The 21,256-nt window shown below is 43.7% G+C and overlaps 2 protein-coding genes across 2 annotated transcripts; both read right to left on the bottom strand.

Annotated features, from left to right (window-relative positions):
* Positions 1-7,267: 7,267 nt before the first annotated feature.
* Positions 7,268-7,843, bottom strand: LOC143341630 (uncharacterized). The gene has a single exon (XM_076764595.1). It carries the CDS (start codon positions 7,841-7,843, stop codon positions 7,268-7,270), a length of 576 nt encoding a protein of 191 aa, XP_076620710.1.
* A 1,667-nt stretch (positions 7,844-9,510) lies between these two features.
* LOC143342018 (uncharacterized) lies at positions 9,511-10,566 on the bottom strand. The gene is given in 3 exon segments (XM_076765501.1): positions 9,511-9,838; positions 9,903-10,089; positions 10,092-10,566. Coding segments are annotated over 3 exon segments (990 nt in total).
* Positions 10,567-21,256: the final 10,690 nt, after the last annotated feature.

The following is a 21,256-nucleotide window of genomic DNA, read 5'->3' as shown; positions in this document are numbered from 1 at the left end:
TTTGCGTGGAGGTTTGTGCCCTCCATCTTACGCATTTCATACATTGATGGATGACCTTGCGAGCCGTGGTTCGGCAACCGAGGATCCAAAATTGTTGCTTTACCATGGATATCGTCAGCTGCAAGCCCCCGTGCAACGTATTTACGTGGCACTGCCGAATTATCATGGTAGACACATGGTGTTTTGGCAGAATTATGGGGTGCTTCGCTTCCCATGCCAGCGTCGCATTCTCCAGTCGTCCACCGACCCTCAAAACGTCATTCGTGTCGAGGAAAGGGTTCAGACTTTTTAACGGAGATTTTGCGGGAATTTCCCTGTGCTTTTTTAAACACTGGTACTCGCCCGCAAAATGCGTTCGCTGGATGTAGCGGACGATTCTTTCCTTGGCCAGCTTCAATTCTGATGCTTCGACAACGTTGGCATCGAACGACCTTCGCTCACCTTGCATCGGTCTACGTAATCGGAGACAATATGCAGTCACGCGAAGTAGCTTACTCCAGGTTGAGAATCGGAATACAAATTCCCATTCCTTGTCTGGAGTTGCAACGTGGGCGTGCGGAATGCGCTTGCCCTCGGTCGTATCGATGGAATCAGGCGTTTTCGGCCAATTTTCCTCTCGTTGTCTTAACCATGCTGGACCAGAAATCCACAGCTTCGATTGAATGAGCTCCTCCGCTTCGACACCGCGCGAATTCAAATCCGCGGGATTGAAGCGGGTGGGAACATGTCTCCATTCAGTTTTCGGAAGCATGGTCTGGATTTTCGCGACTCGGTTGGCTATCACAACCTTCCAAGTCGAAGCATGTTTTTTCAACCAAGCTAATGCAATGGTGGAATCTGACCAACAGATTATACGGTCAATTTTTATGGACAATGACCGTTCCACGTGCACTGCGAGCTCGGTAAGCAGTACGGCTCCGTTCAATTCGAGAATCGGAATTGACTGCGTTTTAATCGGAGCCACCCTCGTTTTTGCCATGATCAAGGTTGTGAAAATTTCCTCGGTCATGGTCGTCACGCGTAAATACGTGACGGCCGAGTACGCTCCGAGTGAAGCATCGCAGAATCCGTGTAATTCCACCGAAACTGCATCTGCTCCGTAACGGATCCATCTGGGAAATTTTACTTTTTCCAAACTGCTCCAATCCTCGCAAAACGTGTTCCACGTTTTTAGCGTATTCGCGGAGACATGATCGTCCCACTGGATTTTTTCCAGCCATTGGGACTGCATCAAAATCTTCGCGCGAATTACGACTGGTGATAACCAGCCGAGCGGATCGTATAGTTTGGCTATTTCAGAAAACAAAGTTCGCTTTGTAATCGGGCCTGCAGCCGGTTGGAACCGTTGCAGGTTGAAATAGAAATAATCTCCCGATGGTATCCATCGCAATCCAAGCACCTTGAGTTCGGAATCATCGAACAAGGTGAGGTCGACAGCGTGGGAGTGAGAGCTTTGTGGGATGTTTCGTAGTAATTTCTGCGAGTTACCAGCCCACTTTCTCAATTTAAACCCGCCGCCCTGTAAGAGTTCGCAAACTTGAATACGAATTTTTTCCAACAAGGACGTGTCGGGTGCCCCCATAAATACGTCATCAACGTATATATCTTTCTCGAGTATCGGAGCGGCGAGAGGAAATCTGTCACCGTCCCGTTTTTTCAACTCGAGCAGAGTACGCATCGATAAATACGGTGCACACGCCGTTCCGTACGTAACGGTGTTCAACTCGAATGCTTTAAGCACTTCGGTTTCGGGTGTGCGCCATAAGATGCACTGAAAACGACGATCCTGCGGGGCGACGAGAATTTGCCGAAACATTTTCTCGATATCGGCCACCAGCACGTATTCGTACAGCCTCCATCTCGTCAAAACAGACGTGATGTCGTTCTGCAGTTTCGGACCTACGTGTAGGATGTCGTTCAGGGATTGTCCGCCCACCGTACGGCTGGTCGCGTTAAACACGACTCGCAGTTTGGTGGTTGCACTCTCCGTTCGGATAACCGCTCGATGCGGAATGTAGAGTCTGGATTTTTCAGAGGGCTCTATACGAGTCATGTGTTCCAACGACTCATACTCCGCGAGAAATTCTTCATATTCTCGTGCGAGGGTCTGATCCTTGTCCAATTTCCTTCTCATCCTGGTCAACGCGGAGAGAGCGATATGGAGTGAATCTCCCAGCGCTTCTTCCGGTTTCGGATGGTTAAACGGCAATCGGACAATAAACCGTCCCGTTGCATCCCGTGCGACAGTCTTTTGGAAATGAGTTTCACACTCTTCCTCAGCTTTTGTAAGCACTGAGGTCGAGGGAATTTCTTCAATTTCCCAGAACCGTCGAATCGCGTAATCCAGCGATTCAAGTACGTTGCAATGCAACGTTCGCACGTGACACCGGGCCTTGCTTGCTGCATTTATTGGTCCGGATAATATCCAGCCGAATGCAGTTTCTTGTGCAATTGGCCCTTCGGGCGCTATTCGTCGGAATCCCGATCGAATAACTTGGGCGTACAGATCCGCGCCGATCAAAACTTCAATGTTTTGTCCGGACGCGGGTTCGGGGTCTGCGAGCATAAGGTTTCGTAACGCGTCGTCATTGAACACGTTTACACACGGCGAGGCATAGTTCGTGATTTTTGACACGACGTATGCTCTGGCCGAAACCATTAGCCGCTCCCAGATTTAACCCTACACTGTACCTAATTTGTTGGGTTCGACCACCCCCCAAGCCCGATACCGTGGCTGAGGTTTTCCTCCTCGGGAGGTTGAGGTCATTCCTCAATCTCGCCGAGATGAAGGATGTCTCGGACCCTTGATCCAACAGCGCGCGAGTTAAACGCGACGCGCCGTTTTCTCCGTACACTCGTACGATCGCGGTAGCTAACAGCACCGGCCTCGGTACGTCTGTACTCGCAGTACAGTGTGACGTAGTAGCCCGTGACGTCGTTGCTTGCGTCGTCGAGGTATCGGCGGCTCTCGCCTTAGCCGTACGGCGCGGTGGAGGGGCGTTATCCCGCCGCTCCTCACGCTTGCCGTTCGAAAATTTCGTTTTCGGCTTTTGGCTAGGAGCCTCTCTTTCGTATTGCTCGAAATGCAACAGGGCATGATGCCTGCCACTGCATCTCGAACAGACGTGTTGGCTCCGGCAACCCTTTGCGTCATGATCTAGGGCCAGACAGATTATACACCCTTGTCTGTCCCTTATGAGCTGGTACCGCACTCTTGTGGAAAAACTCTTAAATGCACCGCATTCGGTCAGTGCATGCGTTTGTCCGCAAATTATGCACTTCCGCTGCGCAGGGGGGGAGCCCACGACGGCGTTATGACTCCGTACTCGTGGCTTATGTTCCTTTTTTGAGGCAGTTTTGCGGTTATGTTCGTCAATGACGGTCATAGCGCGTGCTTCCTGGTCAAGGAATCTCAGGATCTCCTCAATCAACGGATATTCCGTTGACATCTTGAGGGATCGTTCCCATTCCCCTTGCAACGTAGCGTCAAATTGACTTGCTACGACGTGTGTTAGCAGCCAGCTAAGCTGCTCTTCCACAGTTCCTTTTTTAGCAAGTATAGCGAGTGCTTGCCGAAAGCCAATGGTGACCTGCTGAACACTCGCCAGGTCGCCTTTTCGGATTTTTGATAGTCTCAGTATCTGATCAAGAATCTTGATCAGCACCAAGCGTGGGAGCCCGAATTCTGTTTTCAGGGTCGTCCACGCCACTGAGAAATTTTTATCCGTTATCGCAAGCGATGCGATAGCGGCTGCGGCTCTCCCGGTTATACAGGTGTTCAGGTATTGTAACCTCTGTACATCCGTTAAAGTGGGGTTGTTGATTACTCCGGCGGTAAATAGATCTTCGAAATGTTCCCATTTCGACGAATCCCCGTCGAATTTCTCCAACCTCATCTTCGGGAGTTCGATTGGTATTGATTGCTGGATTTCCGGCATTACTGATCTTGGACCAGTCGTGATACGGGTTATTTCCGTAGACACATAAGCCTGAAAATCCAAAAACTCGTTTTCAGTTTCCCCCATAAAATCCCGTTGGAACAGCTCGTAAGAGTGTCGTTCCCCAGGAGGGAGAAGCCTACACACGACCTTATACTGATCGTTCATCTGTTGCCACAGACTGTTTACATAATTGAGCCTTTCCTCCAGAATTTTTTCTGTGTACTTAGCTCGACCCATCTTTTTAAGGTTGATGGATGCCCTGTTTATCCGTTCCATCCCTCTGGTCAAATCCTCGAGGTGTGCCTCAAGGTCAGACCACTTGGGATCTTTAGTAACGGACATGGCTGTTGAAGGTTAAACACTTCGAAACAACCGTACACGGGAGAAACTCTCGTGTATTATGTCCAACACTTCCCTTTACCGATTACCTCAGTATCCGGCTCGAAGGACCTTATGTTAAAAAGCTGATGCTTTTAACGACGAAGTCCGGATAGAGGGATCGGATTTTTATTGTGGGAAGTGAGTTGGGAATTTAAGATTTTCTTTTTCAAAAAACTGTTTATTATAAAAAATAAAAATAAAAATAAAATAAACAATTAGAAACAACGAAAATTCTTATTAAATTGTTTTCCACGATTTCTTGGTCGGAACCGGCACGTTGAGGTAGGCCAAGATTCTGTGAACAGAAAAACACGGCAATGTGTTAGACACGTAAACACGTTACACGTATATTCGCCGCGTGTGTGTCCTCACGCTCCTGGCTTCGATATTCGAATGTATAGGAGCGGAGAATTTCGCTCGCTCGTAATATACGAGCTCGCAAGTGGACTGTATTTAATATCTGGCGTGAAAAGAATTAAATTTCCTTTCGACGCCGAACTGAGTCGATTGTCTAGTGGACGGGGATGCAAGTGGAGGTTGTAAGGCTCTAAATGCACTGATCTCGTGAGTATGCCCACGGAGTCTGTGCGTCGAGTCGCACTGCAGTACAACGGCACGACCGTCGATCTGCGGCTTCTCTTTAACGTTCCAACAGATGACTTGTTGGTCGAGAATTGTACTGCGAAGCCCGACAGCACGTGGTTCACTGCACGAATGCACCACTCGATGTGCTTCGTGACAGTATTTGAACTACGTGGGGGCCTGACCCGCGACTCCTTGACCTCTCCGCACAGGTGCTCCTCTAAGCGTTACACCGGCGGGGTCTGTAGAGGGAAGGAATCGAAGACCGAAAGTCAAGCGTCCGAAGTGGACGCTGACCTGACTCCAGTGAGCCCACCTCGAGGTTCACCACGTAGGTGCCTCCCTTCGGTGTCTCCTAAGCCGAACGACAATCACAGAGAAGTTTGAACGGTATTCGCCCACTTCTCTGTGTTTCAAACGTTTATACGCTTGAAACGACAAAATAATACTGCACGAGGGGGGTCGAGCACCTTATTGGTGTATTCTCGAGCCCTCCAAACTAGACAGAAAATAGAAATTGAGCTTGTTTGGGACTTTCCCGAACGAAACTCCTGAATGCTTTTATTCGAGTCGAGAGTCGACTCGTTTGATAAGCAAAGACTAAAATTAATGAGTGCTAGTTTGAGTTTTAATGAATTCTCAGCTGTGCGAGGTCAATCAGAGGACCCGCACCAGACTGAACATCGACTCGTTGCACCCTTTATTGGTTAATTGTCTGCTAGCTTTATCTCGAGAATTTCACTCTCGAGATTCGCTCGAAATCTGTTCGGACACGATCGGGAGCCGATGTGCCTTCTTCAGAAGTCGTTGTGAGACTGTGTCGATTGACAGCCGAAAACGTCGCCGCGTTGCTCCAATTAGCCGTTCCGCGGCGCTGTCCAAATTTCGGCAGTCGATCTTTGTCTAATTATTTGCGCGCTACTCTCTCACGATACTGACGTCATCAACACCGTTAGCACACTCGAATCGAAGGTAATGAGCCGTTACCGATGGCAGAAAAACTAGTAATACACGCGTTTTTCTATCACTGTTTGCTGTACAAATCCTATTAGAGATAATCTCCTTCGAATTGTACGTTAACAGGATTAACGGTAATCGCGGCCGAGGACAATCGCTCGGCATTATACAATCTTTAAACAATATGTTTCGTTTGGAAAATAGTATAAAGGAAAACTGGATCTCTTATCAAAAGAGCTGACGCACCGAGGAGAAATCGAAGGAATCGCCGAGACAAGAAACTGTTTACTTAACACTGAATATGTATTTCTTCACAATTATCACACAATAAAGAACAGAGTACACAATAAACACGACTTAAACTAAAGAAACGATGAACTGATTTAATAATGCCGGTAATGACCGTTAAGAGACTGTTATTCGGTTTGGTTGAACAAGACGTTCGTTTGGTTTGGTGGGCGAACCGCAAGTGAGTTCAAACCGTCGAGCGCACCGCGTTACCGGTATCGTGGTGACCAAAAACGGCGCGAGAGATCGCGATCGTCGCGATACATCGTAGCGATTCTTAACCGCTACAATATATGTTATCACAAATTATTATCGTCTGTCTTGAAATTTTATGCAGTGGGATTTTATGTATTGCCTCGACACACCCCATGCAGTGTAGCGGATCAGCAAGTTTGTATACTTGGGTGCTACATTTGCTACAATATAATATATTGCAGCGGTCATCATCAAACATTGATGACATTGCCAAAATATGAGATGGTTCTTTGTCATATTCTATGGATTCATAATATGGTAGTGCGGCTAGACATTCCTCACAAATTCGCCATGGCTCCCGTCTCCGTCTATAATACTCGCCTCCCCACAAGCAATGTCTCTTGTTAATAATATTATATCTTACTGAAACAAATGTAACCTCCGCATATGGGCGGGCACCATCTGCGCTAACTCTTGCTGCGTGGGGGCGAGAATGTTCATATTAGAATATTATATTTTGTAATTGAGATTGTTAAAATATGACACAAACTAATGTGATAAAAATTATTTCTGCTTTACATACCTTCGACCCACTTGTCTACAACCACTGTTAAAAAAAATGTTTTTACTTTTTATGTAAAAAAAACTTATAAAATCACTTCGGCTATAAATGGTATGGACTGGTCGTACAACTCTTTATATAGTGCATTACTCGGGTGGGGGGAGGACTTAGTCTTCTTAGGAATGGGAGTGGTACTCGCTCGTATCTGCCAACATTAGTAGAATTGCATGCCTTCAGCTTCTCCCACAGCATTCTGCAAACTATGCGTTCTTGGATCTTTTATGGCTTCTCCCACAGCATTCTGCAAACTTTGCGTTCTTGGATCTTTTATGGTGTTACAAACATATGTATACTGGTATGTCTAAAGCGGTATTTTACAATGCCCCCATGGCAGCGTCTTGGTTGAATATGGTACGATATATCGTTTGTCATCGTATGGACTCAAAGCAATTTTTGTTTCTGATATCGTGTACACTTCATGCAACATGGATCTTATACACGATTGGTGACAAATCTTTTCAACCTCACCCATCAAACATTGCACATAATCATCAAATGTTATAGTTCGCGCTACAACATTACTCTTGACACCTTTCACCTTTTTTGTATCTTTCTTACCATCGACTTGTATGGCATACATCTTCGCTCTCAATCCAACAAATTCGGTCATAATCGCACCATTATTTTCATCTTTCATTAAACCTGATACCTTCTTATTAGCAAGGGGAATACCATATCGATTATCTGTGGGATAATCGCTCGTGTCAAAGAGAGCAATATCGCGTATCATAAGTTCACAAATATCGTCACACTCCATGTGGTAGATTAGACAGTCTGTATCGGTGTACATAATTTTACATTTATTCCTATGTGTGGGTAACATGTAATCATGATGGAATTCATACAAACAAATCTTAGATATATCTAGTATACACATACCCACATAGATTGGTTTGTTAAATTTTACGAACAATTTATGTAGTTCGATTGCACCTAGGTTTTCCGAAAATATGCTGCGACTATGGAAATTTGGCTTAGCGATCAGTGCCTCTGCACCATATCTCCCTCCCCATTTCGTTACTAATTTGACATCTACATGATTGCGCACATTCTCCATGGTTATGCCAAACACTGCATTATTCATTGACTTATATAAATTTTTCTCAAAATCGTTTGTAGCAAGAGTTCTGAACTTTGTATCTAGTTCGATGTAATCGCGAAGCCATGGGGATTGGGAAAACTGTAATACGCGGTGAACTTCAGTTACGCGAAGGCCATGACGAATGTATTTTTGCAGATTGCGGTAGTGCATTACGTAACGCTTCTTATCGTATAGAGTCGCGGGGAGCTTCTCCTGGCGCTTGCCAGGCGGTTTATCACGTGTTGGGCAGAACAGTAGGTCAGTGTGCGAATCATGCAAATGTTGCGGATACTCCAGGTCGACTTCCAAAATATACTCCGTCGATGAGTCTAACGCTACGGCCATTACATCTACATCTTTGTTGTTAGCCCACTGAAAATTGGCATATGGTAATGCTTGACACATTGCCCAGCCGTACAAATTATTTACATCGAAATACATTAAATATGACGACGGTTGCGATGGATCGTGCGACTGCATGTACTTGTTGTTGGCTCGCGCGCATCTGTTGGAACATTGACTCAAACCACCACGTATATCACGTTCAATAAATAGGACCATGTCGATATCGGTAAGAAGTTCGAAATTGATACGTGTATGCTTCAGCATGGCATCCCACGTAAAACCAGGCAAAGTATAATAGTGTGCGGGGTCGAGTCCATAACTTGCGATGCAACTATTGCGAAAATTTTCAAAAATATCAGCCAACAGCAAGACATCCGTCTTCAGATACAAATCGCTATACTCGCCGAGCGTTTCAATGGAGAACCGCTTCCACACGTTGACAGCGTGTGTGTAGTCGTTTTCGGATACTGTATCGCCAGTTAAGGAACTGTAAAATGAATTGCGTGATGGTAAACACGATTGGTCCAACTTTTCAATACAGTCAATGTACTCGTATGGAAACACCCCTTTTCGCGTCAATAAATCAAAATCTTCCGCAGATAATTTTTGAAACTCGGACCGTGTAATTTCAAGTTTATCTTTACTAAGAAAAGATACCAATTTCTCGAGACTTGTATTTAAAAATTTAAATGAATCGATGAATTGCAATTTTATGCGTTTGTGCGAGTTTGATTCTTCATTCGCGGTTTCAACGTATTTTGTAAATGAAATGTACTTCTCTTTTGTTATCGGCGATGCAGTGACATCACCCTCAAATGCTGTGGCTATCTCCTTGGTAATAAAATGTGAATCATAACCGGATAAATTGTGAAAGACTATGGGAATGGCAAACGCGTCTTTATAATTTAGATTGTGATTTGAATGTGCAGGACCTCTGTACCGACCGGTTAAGTGGCAATGATCGCGTACCCGCTTATCATTTCGCGTAAACGGTGTTTCGCATATATGGCAGTGTGTTGCCGTATTAAAATTTCGTAATTGTTCAGCTGATAAATTTTCCATGGGTACATTGGTCGATAAGATGGACTTTACACGATGTGACAAATCTTGAAGTTGTCTCACAAACCATGATACGCAATCAGGATCGCGACGACATTGAAACGTAGATAATCGTCGTACAAGCACCGCACATAATATCCCACGCTAAATACTCGATGATGCTGGTACATGTATCTTGACGCTTCTCGATCAGTATCCGTTTTCTCCAGGATGCATTCCAGATCAGCATACACGATAAACGGAACACGCTCTTTCCTGTTATAGTTGCTGAAGCTGAGCCATTTACTGCCATCATCATTTGGCAATATGATTGCGCAATCGTTCATCTTCTCACAATCCATGGTGTGAGCTTCCAGCTTCTCATTCGAGCTAAAGTAGTGTAAACATCTGCAATAAGAGACATAATTTTTGTCTAACATAAAATATTTAAAAAGATTTATTATATACATACCTATCACAAAAGTATTTCCTGCCATTATGTTTACTCAATTGGGTGCATACGAGGCGAGATAGGTTCCTAATCCATGCGAAATGTCCCACGTCGTTTGCTCCTTCTAAATACAACAAACTGACATGCCTCTCCATCTTCTTATCGATGACTCGTATCGGTAACACCTTCTTATTCTCAATGGTATAACATTGATGGAGATGTTATTGACATGTTCAAACTTTTTAATTTGGTTCAATGTCATTGGACATTCAATATCCTGGATATTCAACACTGTTATATAATGTGGATATGACGATGCCAGAGATACGTGACTTTCGGCTGGATACAGTGCGGCCACCACCGACCACGCAAAACATGCATTGTCCGTTGAGCATACATTGATTACCGCTTTCTTTAGTCGTATCTCTCGCGGTAATTGTATGACACATCCTGCATGCATCTGCATATATTTATTTACATTAACAATTAAATTCAGTATACGCGACAGCGCCCACCCACTATCGCGTTCCTGAAACTCGTCTAAAGGTGCTAGAATGGGTTCGATGACGCGTAAATCATACCATTCGCGTAGGTCAGACAAGCGAAATAAGTTCACAGTTTTTCGTGTTAACACTTTTGTTTGCACATTTATTACCAGCCACAAATTCACCGTTAAGTATAGCATTTATTTTTACACTATCATGTTTCAGCACAACGTTCCGCACATGATCGACTACAATGTCCCTCGCATCTTCGAGAAAATTGCGAGGCTCTATGTGGTTAGAATTTATCACCGCACCGGTCAATATACGGTTAACGAAAGCTGTATCAATTTCTTGCCATCTGAGTCTTGCACTATGTCCAGCACCCACATGTACAAATCGATTGCGTGTCGAATCTTTTAGACTTTCTAATCTAGCGATACGAGCAATCAATGATTGTTTTTCACCGATTGAGAGTCGCAGTCTCTTGATTCGGCTTCGTTCCTCCAACGAATTGAGATAGTCGCCAAGTCGATGTTCCCATAAATTGTATTCTTCCATCGACCTTAATTGAGCGGCTTGCTCATACAGCTCCTGCTCTTGATGATCCATACTGTCGTCTTTTGTGTTAATGTGTATAGTGATGCACACGATATATTACAAAAAATCACCGTTCCCGATAATGCTCTCGGTGATGCTTGCGATATATTATAGAAATCTGTGTCCGCAAATGCAATGTTATACGTTTTGCAGAGGTTGTGTTTTTTTTTGCATGTGTTAGTCCACAAATGCATTGTATACGTTTTTGCACATGTTCAGTGTAATCTAAAACACTTTGCAAAAAAAACGTTGCGCTTTTCGCAAAAGAAGAACATGCGACATAAAATAAGAAGATGAACAGCGTGTACGTAAAATGGTTAGGGCCCAATAGCTCGCACAATCTAAAACGCCTTGCAAAAAAAAAACGTTGCGCTTTTCGCAGAAGAAGAACATGCGACATAAAATAAGAAGATGAATAGCATGTACGTAAAATGGTTAGGACCCAATAGCTCGCACAATTCGTGGATCTCATAAAAGTTATTGGGTACAGTGTGAACGTAAAAATGGCCTATGTTGCGAAGAATATTATTTGGTTGCATCATCCTGCGAATGTAATGTTATACGCTTTGCAGAAGTTGCATGTTTAGACGTGTTGAAGGTAATCTAAAAGACATTTTTTGCAAAAGTTGCAATTTTCGCAGAAGAAGAACACGTGATATAAAAAAAATTTCTCTCCCCCCCACTACGCGCCGTCCGGTTATACGCTTTGCAGAAGTTGCACGTTTAGATGTGTTCAAGGTAATCTAAAAGACATTTTTGCAAAAGTTGCACTTTCACAGAAGAAGAACACGTGATATAAAAAATTCCTCACCCCACTACGCGCCACCCGCTTCCTCAGGTACATATGACGCAACGTTGCATTTAAGTGCTACACAATATTCACACTCGTTTGATAGTATCATCGTGAAATATTATCTATTGAATTCTACGTACAAATTTTTCTGAAAAAATGAATTATTGCATTCCTTGCGATACGGTATACACAAGTAATGAGTAAGTATTATTATCACCATTTTTTCTTATCCATTTTTTTCTTATCATCATTACTTACCTTTTATTCTTTATTTACTTTTCTACATGTAACAGTAGCAAGAAACAGCGTTCAATGCCTCATATACTGGGAAGGAGGTTTGCCCTCACATCCACAGCATACAAGTATTTGGATATTGCAATCGGTATAGGACCTGTATCCACCGTGGAAATTATTCTTGGCGATACTCGAGGAAATACATTGTTGCTGTCTTACTCAACATGGATGGTGTTCATTCAGAAACGCGAGGATATCAAACAACATGTGCTATCAGCTCCTTCTCCAACATCGTTATCAATTTGTGATTTGGTGCTTACGGTTGTTGCAATGCATGATATGAACATTGTAGAAGTGAAATTACATGATGCTTGCATGTATATGAAACCGTCAATTCTATTATTTTTATTCGAACTGGAACAGTGCATCGAGCATGCATATTCGTGGCTATGCCAAAATACGCACTATGTTGGTGAGAAATACCAAGAATTTACAAATATTTTAAAGCAGAATAGTATTATGCGTAAACGTGAGGCTGACAAAATCCTTCGTGAATATTACGACAAAAATTCGCCTGTATATTGCGAGCTGTTGGCATATGCGCTGGATAATATTTTATATGATGCTATTAATAATTCAAAATAAAAAACTGTATCTAATTTTGTGGAATAGAATTACACAATTTAGACGCACACTGAATTGTGATAAAAAATTAAATATATCACTTTTTTCGAAATAGTCAAAAGGCGTCTAATTTCTTTCCCCACCTCCTCTTTATCGACCTCTGATAATTACCAGTTCTTTTTACCAGATGCATCTAATTTCTCTACCCTTCTCTTTTTACCGATACCAGGCAATTATCCTCTTTCTTTTTACTAACCACTGCTAATTACCAACCGTTAATACCAATTATCGATCGTTGATACTAATTACCGACCATAGATACTAATTACCAACCATAGATACAAATTACTGACCGTAGATACCAATTATCGGCTGTCGGTAATAGTTACCGACCACCCACCCCGACTGCCGGACCCACCCTCTCCCCCCTCCCCCACCCCCCGGCGGGCCCCACCACGGCCCCCCCACTCCGACGCGCAGCCCCTCCTCCTCCAACCCCCTCACCCTCATCCCCCCCGCACCCCCCCTCAGAGCCCCTTGTCCAGAGCTCTCCTTTATCACTTACTCAAGCACAACGGAGACTGGCGAGGTTACGGAGCAGGAAGTCGTAGCGCAGTGAGCTACCTTTCCAGAATATGAGGCCATCTGCTCTGTCTACAAGTTCTCATTCGATTCTCGATCTCTTTCTGAAACCTGCTTGGAAGAAGCAACATCCGCAGCAGTAACTTGCTCGAAGCTAGAATGAAGTGAGGTATGATGCTTACCTACGCAGAGTTGGCAACGTTTAGTAGACTTACAAGCTAACGAAGAGTGAGGTGCTAGACAATTATAACAAAGACGCTTCTCTGTTATCAGCAGCTTCCTCTCTCGAGGATTTAAGTTCTTGTTGATAGGGCAGAACAGGATGAAGTGTTCCTTTTGGCAGATGAGACATCGACGATTGGTTTCTCCAGTAATGTGTGTCGCGTACACCTTTACACGTGGAGTGGTATATAAGGGTGTCTTCTTTTCGTGTCGCAGGACTCCGGTCTTCTCTGTGGGCGCCGCAGGTGAGCTGGACGATCCTTCCACCGCTTCTAGGGCGCGCAGTTTTGTAGTAAGAAAGGTTCTCAGTTGTTCGAAGATTGGAGGTTCAGAAGTGGATCCGATGGAAGTTTCCCAGCCCATTCGAGTCCTTGGATCCAGCTTCCCGGCCGTTATGAAGACGAGCCAGTCGTCCCATTGCCGGACTGGTTGCTTCAAGGCCTCCAAGGATTGGACCGCGTCCGTCGTACCGTTCAGGAGCTCCTTCAGGGCTCTAGATGATTCCCTTTTTATAGGTTGTTGGGACATCAGAGAAGTCAGTTGGGCGTGGATCAGTACACGCAGATTTTGATACCGTTCAGTTATTGTTGTCCAAGCTCGTTCGAAGTTATTGCCTGTGACCAGTATATTTGGAGAAGTAGCGCAGGTTCGCCAACTTTTCAACAGGAGAGAGAGATACATTGTCTAGTATAAGCGTTTGAAATAGATCGCGAAAATTTGACCAACTTTTATAATCGCCGGAAAAACTCGGCAGTGCTATTTTTGGTAGTGATCGAAGCGAATTACAGTGAGATGGTTCGGACTTACCCGTTGTATATTCTTCCTTTAGATCGAGTAAAATCGCTTTTTGTTGAACGTACGCCTCCTCGCACTGGCCGATGGAGTCTAATTTAAAATATTGATTATCGGGTTCGGTCTGCGAAAAAACATCGATGAGCTGATCGTGCGCTTCGAAAAACGTGGCCCAGTTCTTTTCTATGAGCTCCAAACGCGATGTAATAACACCTTTAGTTAGTTTAGCCGCATCCATTTTTCGCATATTCTCAACTGTAGAACGAATACGTTTGAATAGATCGAGCTGTTTCTTAACGTACTTCTCCATGTTTTGGTCACCTTGCGGCACAACAGATATATATATAACGACTCGTTAGATGTATAAGGTTACAACAGGTGTTTATCTCGATTCTTGTGGCGAAATATCCGGCTCGAAGGACCAATGTTGAAGTTTGCAGGTCTTGGTTAAAAATTAAAACACAGTACGAATAATAGGTATTTATGTTAGACTAAGAAATTAATTACAGTAGTATTTAGTGCAGTTAGTTCTTATATTAATTTCCGCGGCGAAGAACACTCTCTCTCACTATGCCAGCTAAGACAGCACTAACTCGCGGTCCCCGTGCAGAGGGGAGGGAGAGCTCTCCTCTGAAGGGGGAAACGATGGATAGACCTCTTTCGGTCTTTATTATTAATAGGTCTTAGTGGCCGATAACTTAGGTCTCTAACAAAAAAACAAGAAAACCAAATTAATTATGTAAATATAAATGAAAATAAGAACTTGATAAATCCAAAAATTAGATCAACAGAATTTCCTAGCATAAATCCCTGGACGGTTCTCGAACTCGCCGTGTGCCACGTTGAGGTAGGCCTGGATTCCTATAATCAGAAGAACACGGCTATGTGTTAGACACACGTAAACACGTCATACGCGTCTATGCCGCGCTCGTATCCCCACGCTCCTGGCTTCGTTTTCGAACGTACAGAAGCGGAGAATTTTGCTCGTTCGTAATATACGAACTCGCTAGTGGATTGTATTTTATTTGGCGTAGATAAAAAATTAATTTCTCACCTACGCCGATTGCAGTCGATTACCTAGTAGACGAGGTGGCAAGTGGTGGTTGTAAGGCTTCAAATGCACTTTTCCCGTGAATCTGTCCACTGAGTCTATGCGTCGAAACGCAGTGCAGTGAAACAACCCAATCGTCGATATACGGCTTTCCTTAGACATTCCAACAGACGACTTATTGGCCGGGGTTTGCACTATGAAGCCCAACAGCACGTGGTTCACTGCACGTTGCACATCTATTCGTTGCACTTAACAGTATTTGAACCACTTGGGAACCTGACCCACGACTCCGTTACTCCTCCGCACAGGTGCTCCTCTAAACGTTACACCGGGGGGATGTGTAGGAGTAAGGACTCGAAGACCGAAAAAGTCAGGCGTCCTTAGTGGACGCACCAGGATGATTCATCACATAGGTGCCTCTCTTAAGTGTCCCATCAGCCTGGCGGTAATCACAAGAAAATTAAGACTTTGCCAACTTTCTTGTGTCTCAATCGTTTACAAGATTGAAACGACCATTCAATTCTGCACGGAGGGATCGAACACCCTACTGGTGTATCTTCTCGATCTCCTGCCGCAGGACTGATTTCGTGGAATCTCGATTGGGAAATCCCATACGAGATTCCGGGGCGTACTTGACCGAATTTCAAAACGATCCGTTTGTCAAGGAAAAGGCGGATAATTTCCACACTTTTCTCGAGTTTAACGAATTCTCAGCTGTGCGAGGTCAATCAATGGACCCGTACCAGACTGAACATGTTCTCTTTACACCCGTCAAATACAGGCAGAATAGTTCTAAAATTAAACAATCAGAACTTTCCTTTCCTAAATCTTTCTGCTCGAACAGAATCGGGAGCTAATACACTCTACTAAGAAGTCTACGTAGGACTATGCAGATTGACAGCCGAAGACGTGGCCACGTTACTCTAATTAGTTGTTACGCGGCGCTGTCTTAGATTTCAGTAGTCTTTCTCCGTCTAATTCTTTGCGCGCTACTCTCTCACAGTACTGACGTCATCAACACCATTGGTACACTCGAATCGAAGGTAATGAGCCGTTACCGATACCACAAAAATAAGTAATAACCGTGTTTTTGTATCACTGTTCGCTGTATGAACTCTCCTAGAGAGAATCTCAAAATTGTCACGTACGCTAACAGGATTAACGGTAATCGCGGCCGAGGACAATCACTTGGCGTTATGCAATCTTTAAACAACGAAAAATAGTCATCGCAACCAGTTTGTTCCAACCCTGAATACAGAAAACTTAGAAAAGGCGCTCCCTATTAGAATATAGACTTGCTGTACTTTATACAGTCTCAACGTGATTCGGTTACATTGTGTAATCGAACACTGTATCCGCGATACACTAACTGAACGCTCACCTACGACATTCAACAAGTATTTTACATGTAATATGCTCGTTTTTACATTCGAACTTTACCTTTCATCCACTAGATGGAATACGGAAAACCTTAAATCTCACAATTTAAAGTGTATTATGTTGACTGTAAGTGTAACCAGTTTGACAGGCTTAATTTACTTTGATTTGCAGTTAATACGTATTTTATTCGTGTTTACTTCATATCTTCATAGTTTTGTATTATTACGTAATATTACTTGTTACATTTATAATATTCACTTTGTTGCGCCTCGCGTGTCAATTGCGACAGCCCAGTGGCAAACTGACCTAAAGGAATTCGCGGATCAGCAAGGTGTGGTAAACGCGGAAGCGCAACGTTTCCATTTAGAATCTGTTGACCTGCAATACGACAAAGGAATCCGCAGGTCAGCAACATGTGCAAATCGCGGCCGAAAAACGCAATATCACCAGCTGGAAAATAGATCAAAGACTGATTCTCGAAGAGGGGGGAGGCAGATAAAAGGCTGCGTCGCGACAGACCAGAGAGCCTTTTGCGATAATAAACGTTAAAAATAAACGACATATCGTTCTGCACCAGCGAAATTCCTTCTTACCGCCCGCTCAAGGTCCGGTGAACCTCAGTTCTTTAAAGACTCCCGAATCCAACTTCCCACACCATACGGTGACCCCGAGGGGCACAACATTATTTGGTGGCAGCGGTGGGATAAGTGCGATTCATCTGGACGAAGCTGAACAACTGCGAGGACTCAGTCACGACCTACCCGAGCAAGATCGGCAATTTATTGGAACAATATCTCCAACAAAGAGAGGTACCGTGAGCTACCGAGGTAGCACGAGAAGAGAGAGAGAACCGGACGGCTGAGCATCTGAGGAGACCTGCCATCCGAAACATCTTCCCTGTCCGACGTCAAGAGCAAGCAGTGGAGCGAGATCCAGACGGCTGATTATCTGAGGAGACCGGCCATCTGAACTATCCACCTTATCGGACGCCAAGAGTCAACGGAATTTTGGGCGAGCAACCGAGTGCAGTCCGAGGACCACCGGAACACAGAAGGAACAACAATAGCATGCAGTTATACATACTACTGTAAGTCAACTCCACTCAACACATTTGTAAACCAGAGTCTTGCATGTCGGGAGAAGGTGGTAATATAGAGAAATTCCGATTGCCTAACCGTAGGACTATATCAAGATCCTACGAATCAATATTTGACAACTACCTTTCGTATATAAACACTCCAGAAGTCAAAACACCTTTTTCCGACCCGGTAACATCGGTTCGAAGACGTTTACGCGCACCCTACATAAATTTCGATAGCAGTTCATCGAGCGGTAGCGAGGGATCCGAGCACGTGATTACCGAAAGGGAATTTCCAATTAACATCCAAGACTTTACGTTATTAGAACCGTCAGACATGGCAACTCCGGTACTAACCGCACTTTCTCTGGTGAAAGATTTCGGAGGCACGTCCACCACCGAGGTGATGACGTTCATAAAATCATGCGATCTCGCATCAGAATTGGTAACGCCGGCCGACAAGCCTCTCCTGTTACGAGCCATTTTAGGAACTAAATTAAAAGACAGAGCGGCCATAGAGCTAGAATACCGCGATATACAGTGGCTCACGAAAGTATTGAAAGAATGGCCGAAATAATGTACATTAAAGTAATTTGCTGAAACAAGTAGATGTCAATAGGAAGATGGAAGTCTTAAGATTATGCCAGTAAAATTTGAAAAGGATTCAACAACGTAAAGAGGAGTTATCAGACATTTATTAGAAACACGTATGGTAAGCGACTCACAAAAGTATTCGAACGCTACATGTATTATTAAATTATTTAATATTAATATTTTGTTGGACCACCTTTAGCAGCTATAATGTCTCTTAGCCGACGTTCCATACTATAAACCAATGATTTTGTAAAACTACACTCAATGGAGTTCCATATTTCTATAATTTTATTTTTCAGTGTTTGCTTTGATGTTATTTGAAATTTATTTAATTTTTTTCCGATTTCAGCCCCTAAATTTTAAATCGGATTTACGTCTGGACTTTGCGGTGGAGTAATTAACATGTGTGGTGTGTTATAGACGATCCATTCTTTTACAATTCTAGCAGTATGCTTCGGATCATTATCTTGTTGGAAGTGGAAATCTTCCAATAATCCTAGTTTATTGGCACTTTCTTTAAGATTATTCTTTAAAATATTTAAATACTTATATTTATCAAGTATTCCGTCAATAAATATTAAATTTCCGGTGCCACTGGCAGCCATACACCGCCATACCATGACCGATCCACCTCCGTGTTTCATTATTTGATGCAAATGTCGAATTTCCAATTCTGTATTTGGTTTTCTCCACACATAATTTTGACCATCTGAGCCAAAAATATTAAACTTTGACTCGTTCGAAAAGATGACTTTATCCCAAAAAGAATTATCTTTATTCATGTAGGTTTTCGCAAAAGTCAATCTTTTTTTACGATTTACTGCATTAATATATGACTTCTTTCGCGGTACACTGCCATGAAAATCATTGTTTCGTAAGATTCGTCGACATAATTCCGGGTGAACTTCTTTATGAAACATATCAGCTACCATATTTGCGAGATAAGGAGCGGATATAGTAGGATTCTTTTTTATTTCGCGAATGATAACTTTCTCCTCTTTTCCAGTCAATTTCTTTGGTCGACCTGATCGAGCTTTGTTTGCAAGTTGTTCCCTCATTCTTTGACTTTTTTATGATATAATGTATTGCAGACTTACTTCTGTTCACAATCCCGGCAATCTCGTTATACGATTTGCCGTCCCCATGCAATCGTAATATTATTTCTCTTTCACACTTTTTGATTTCAGACGTTTTAGTGTTCATTTTAAATACTATTGTGCACACTTTTACGTTACTGTTACTGAAACGATATCCTAACATCGAGTGAACGTACCAATATTTTCATTTAGCAATGATGTTTAGATTCGGTGCAAAGGAAGATGAAAAACTATCAACAGTGTTACAGCGTTCGAATACTTTTGTGAGTCGCTTACCATGCATGTTTCTAATAAATGTCTCATAACTCCTCTTTACGTTGTTGAATCTTTTTCAAATTTTACTGGCATAATCTTAAGACTTCCATCTTCCTATTGACATCTACTTGTTTCAGCAAATTACTTTAATGTACATTATTTCGGCCATTCAAGTTTGCATATGTAAGCATTCAAATACTTTCGTGAGCCACTGTAGATAGTTTCGAAACACTCAACACGATACTACTCTCATTATTTACCGAAAAACGATCATTATGCGCGGTACAAACCGAATTCAATGCCTGTAGACAACGGGACAACGAAAACATGAGAACGTTCGCGACCAGACTAGAAAAACTGACAGTAGAACTGACCCAACTCACTACAAAGCCGACTAACAGTAACGCCGTCAACCGAGCTCCTGCGCAGCCCGTCCAGGAACAGGCCCTCAATGTTTTTAGTGTAGGTCTGAGGGAAAAACTTAGACTAATAATTCGCGCGCGTCGATTTGATACTCTGCAAGAAGCAGTCACCGCTGCAGTAGAAGAGGAACAAACTCTTGGGTTAGATACGCCCCGAACTTTCGGAAACCCGAGTGGTCCCGGAAACTTCCGTGGAAACATGGGCCCAAGGTCCAACGTTCTGCAGTGCGCAAGTGCGGTGCCATCGACAAGGGCATCTAGCAAAGAATTGTTACGCGCGATTAAGCGTGCCCGGGCCAGCTACATCAGGTCCGCGCCACCCGCCTAGTCGCCCTAGTTTAGGAATCAAGCGGGAGGTGAATTACACGGGAATAATCTGTAATTATTGTAAGCGGCCGGGTCACGTTCAGCGCGATTGCCAAACGTTGCTCCGAGATAATGGAGGCATGGGACCCAGCGGGAGTAGACCTGCAACTAGCTACGGACGGGACACGGGACAAAGTAGAGATAGACGACCTGACGTTAATCACGACACAAACAATTACCGACTATTAGACGCGGACGAGAGGCCCCTAAATTCTTATCGAATCAACTGTACTGACGGACATGCACGACCCCGAAATATAGTTGAAATAGCGGCAACCGAGTTGAAGGACGCGAAAGTACGCATGCTAGTGGACACGGGAGCGGATATAACTTTGCTGAAGTACAGCAAAATCGTTGGTGAGGTACCTACCACGAGGGAGGTGGTGACCCTGAGGGGAATAGGTCGTACCGAAATCCCGACGATATGCAAATTCAAACTAAACGTAAAAGTGGGCGACAGATTCGTGACGCATCCTTGTCGAGTAGTCAATGACGATTTCCCAATCCAAACCGACGGAATTTTAGGATACGACTTTATTACGGAATTTAAGGCAATCATCAGACCTGGGGAACACGTAGAAATTTTAGATGCACGATGGCCGCTATTATGAGAGGAAGAGTTCAACTTGCAACCGCGTACCGAGACAGTAATACGCGCATTAACGAAAGGAAATGGTCAGGGGGTCATAGGAAAATGAATGCTGAAACCGGGCGTGTATATAGGAAATTGTCTGACAGAAGCAAAGGATGACGCGTGCATCGTCCCAGTAGTAAATCTGACAGAGCAGACGATACTATTACGC

This window comes from Colletes latitarsis, chromosome 5 (genome assembly GCF_051014445.1).
Source record: "Colletes latitarsis isolate SP2378_abdomen chromosome 5, iyColLati1, whole genome shotgun sequence".
Classification (NCBI taxonomy): Eukaryota; Metazoa; Arthropoda; class Insecta; order Hymenoptera; family Colletidae; genus Colletes; species Colletes latitarsis.
The sequence above is the reverse complement of the archived record's forward strand: the minus strand, read 5'-3'. Positions and strand labels throughout refer to the sequence as shown.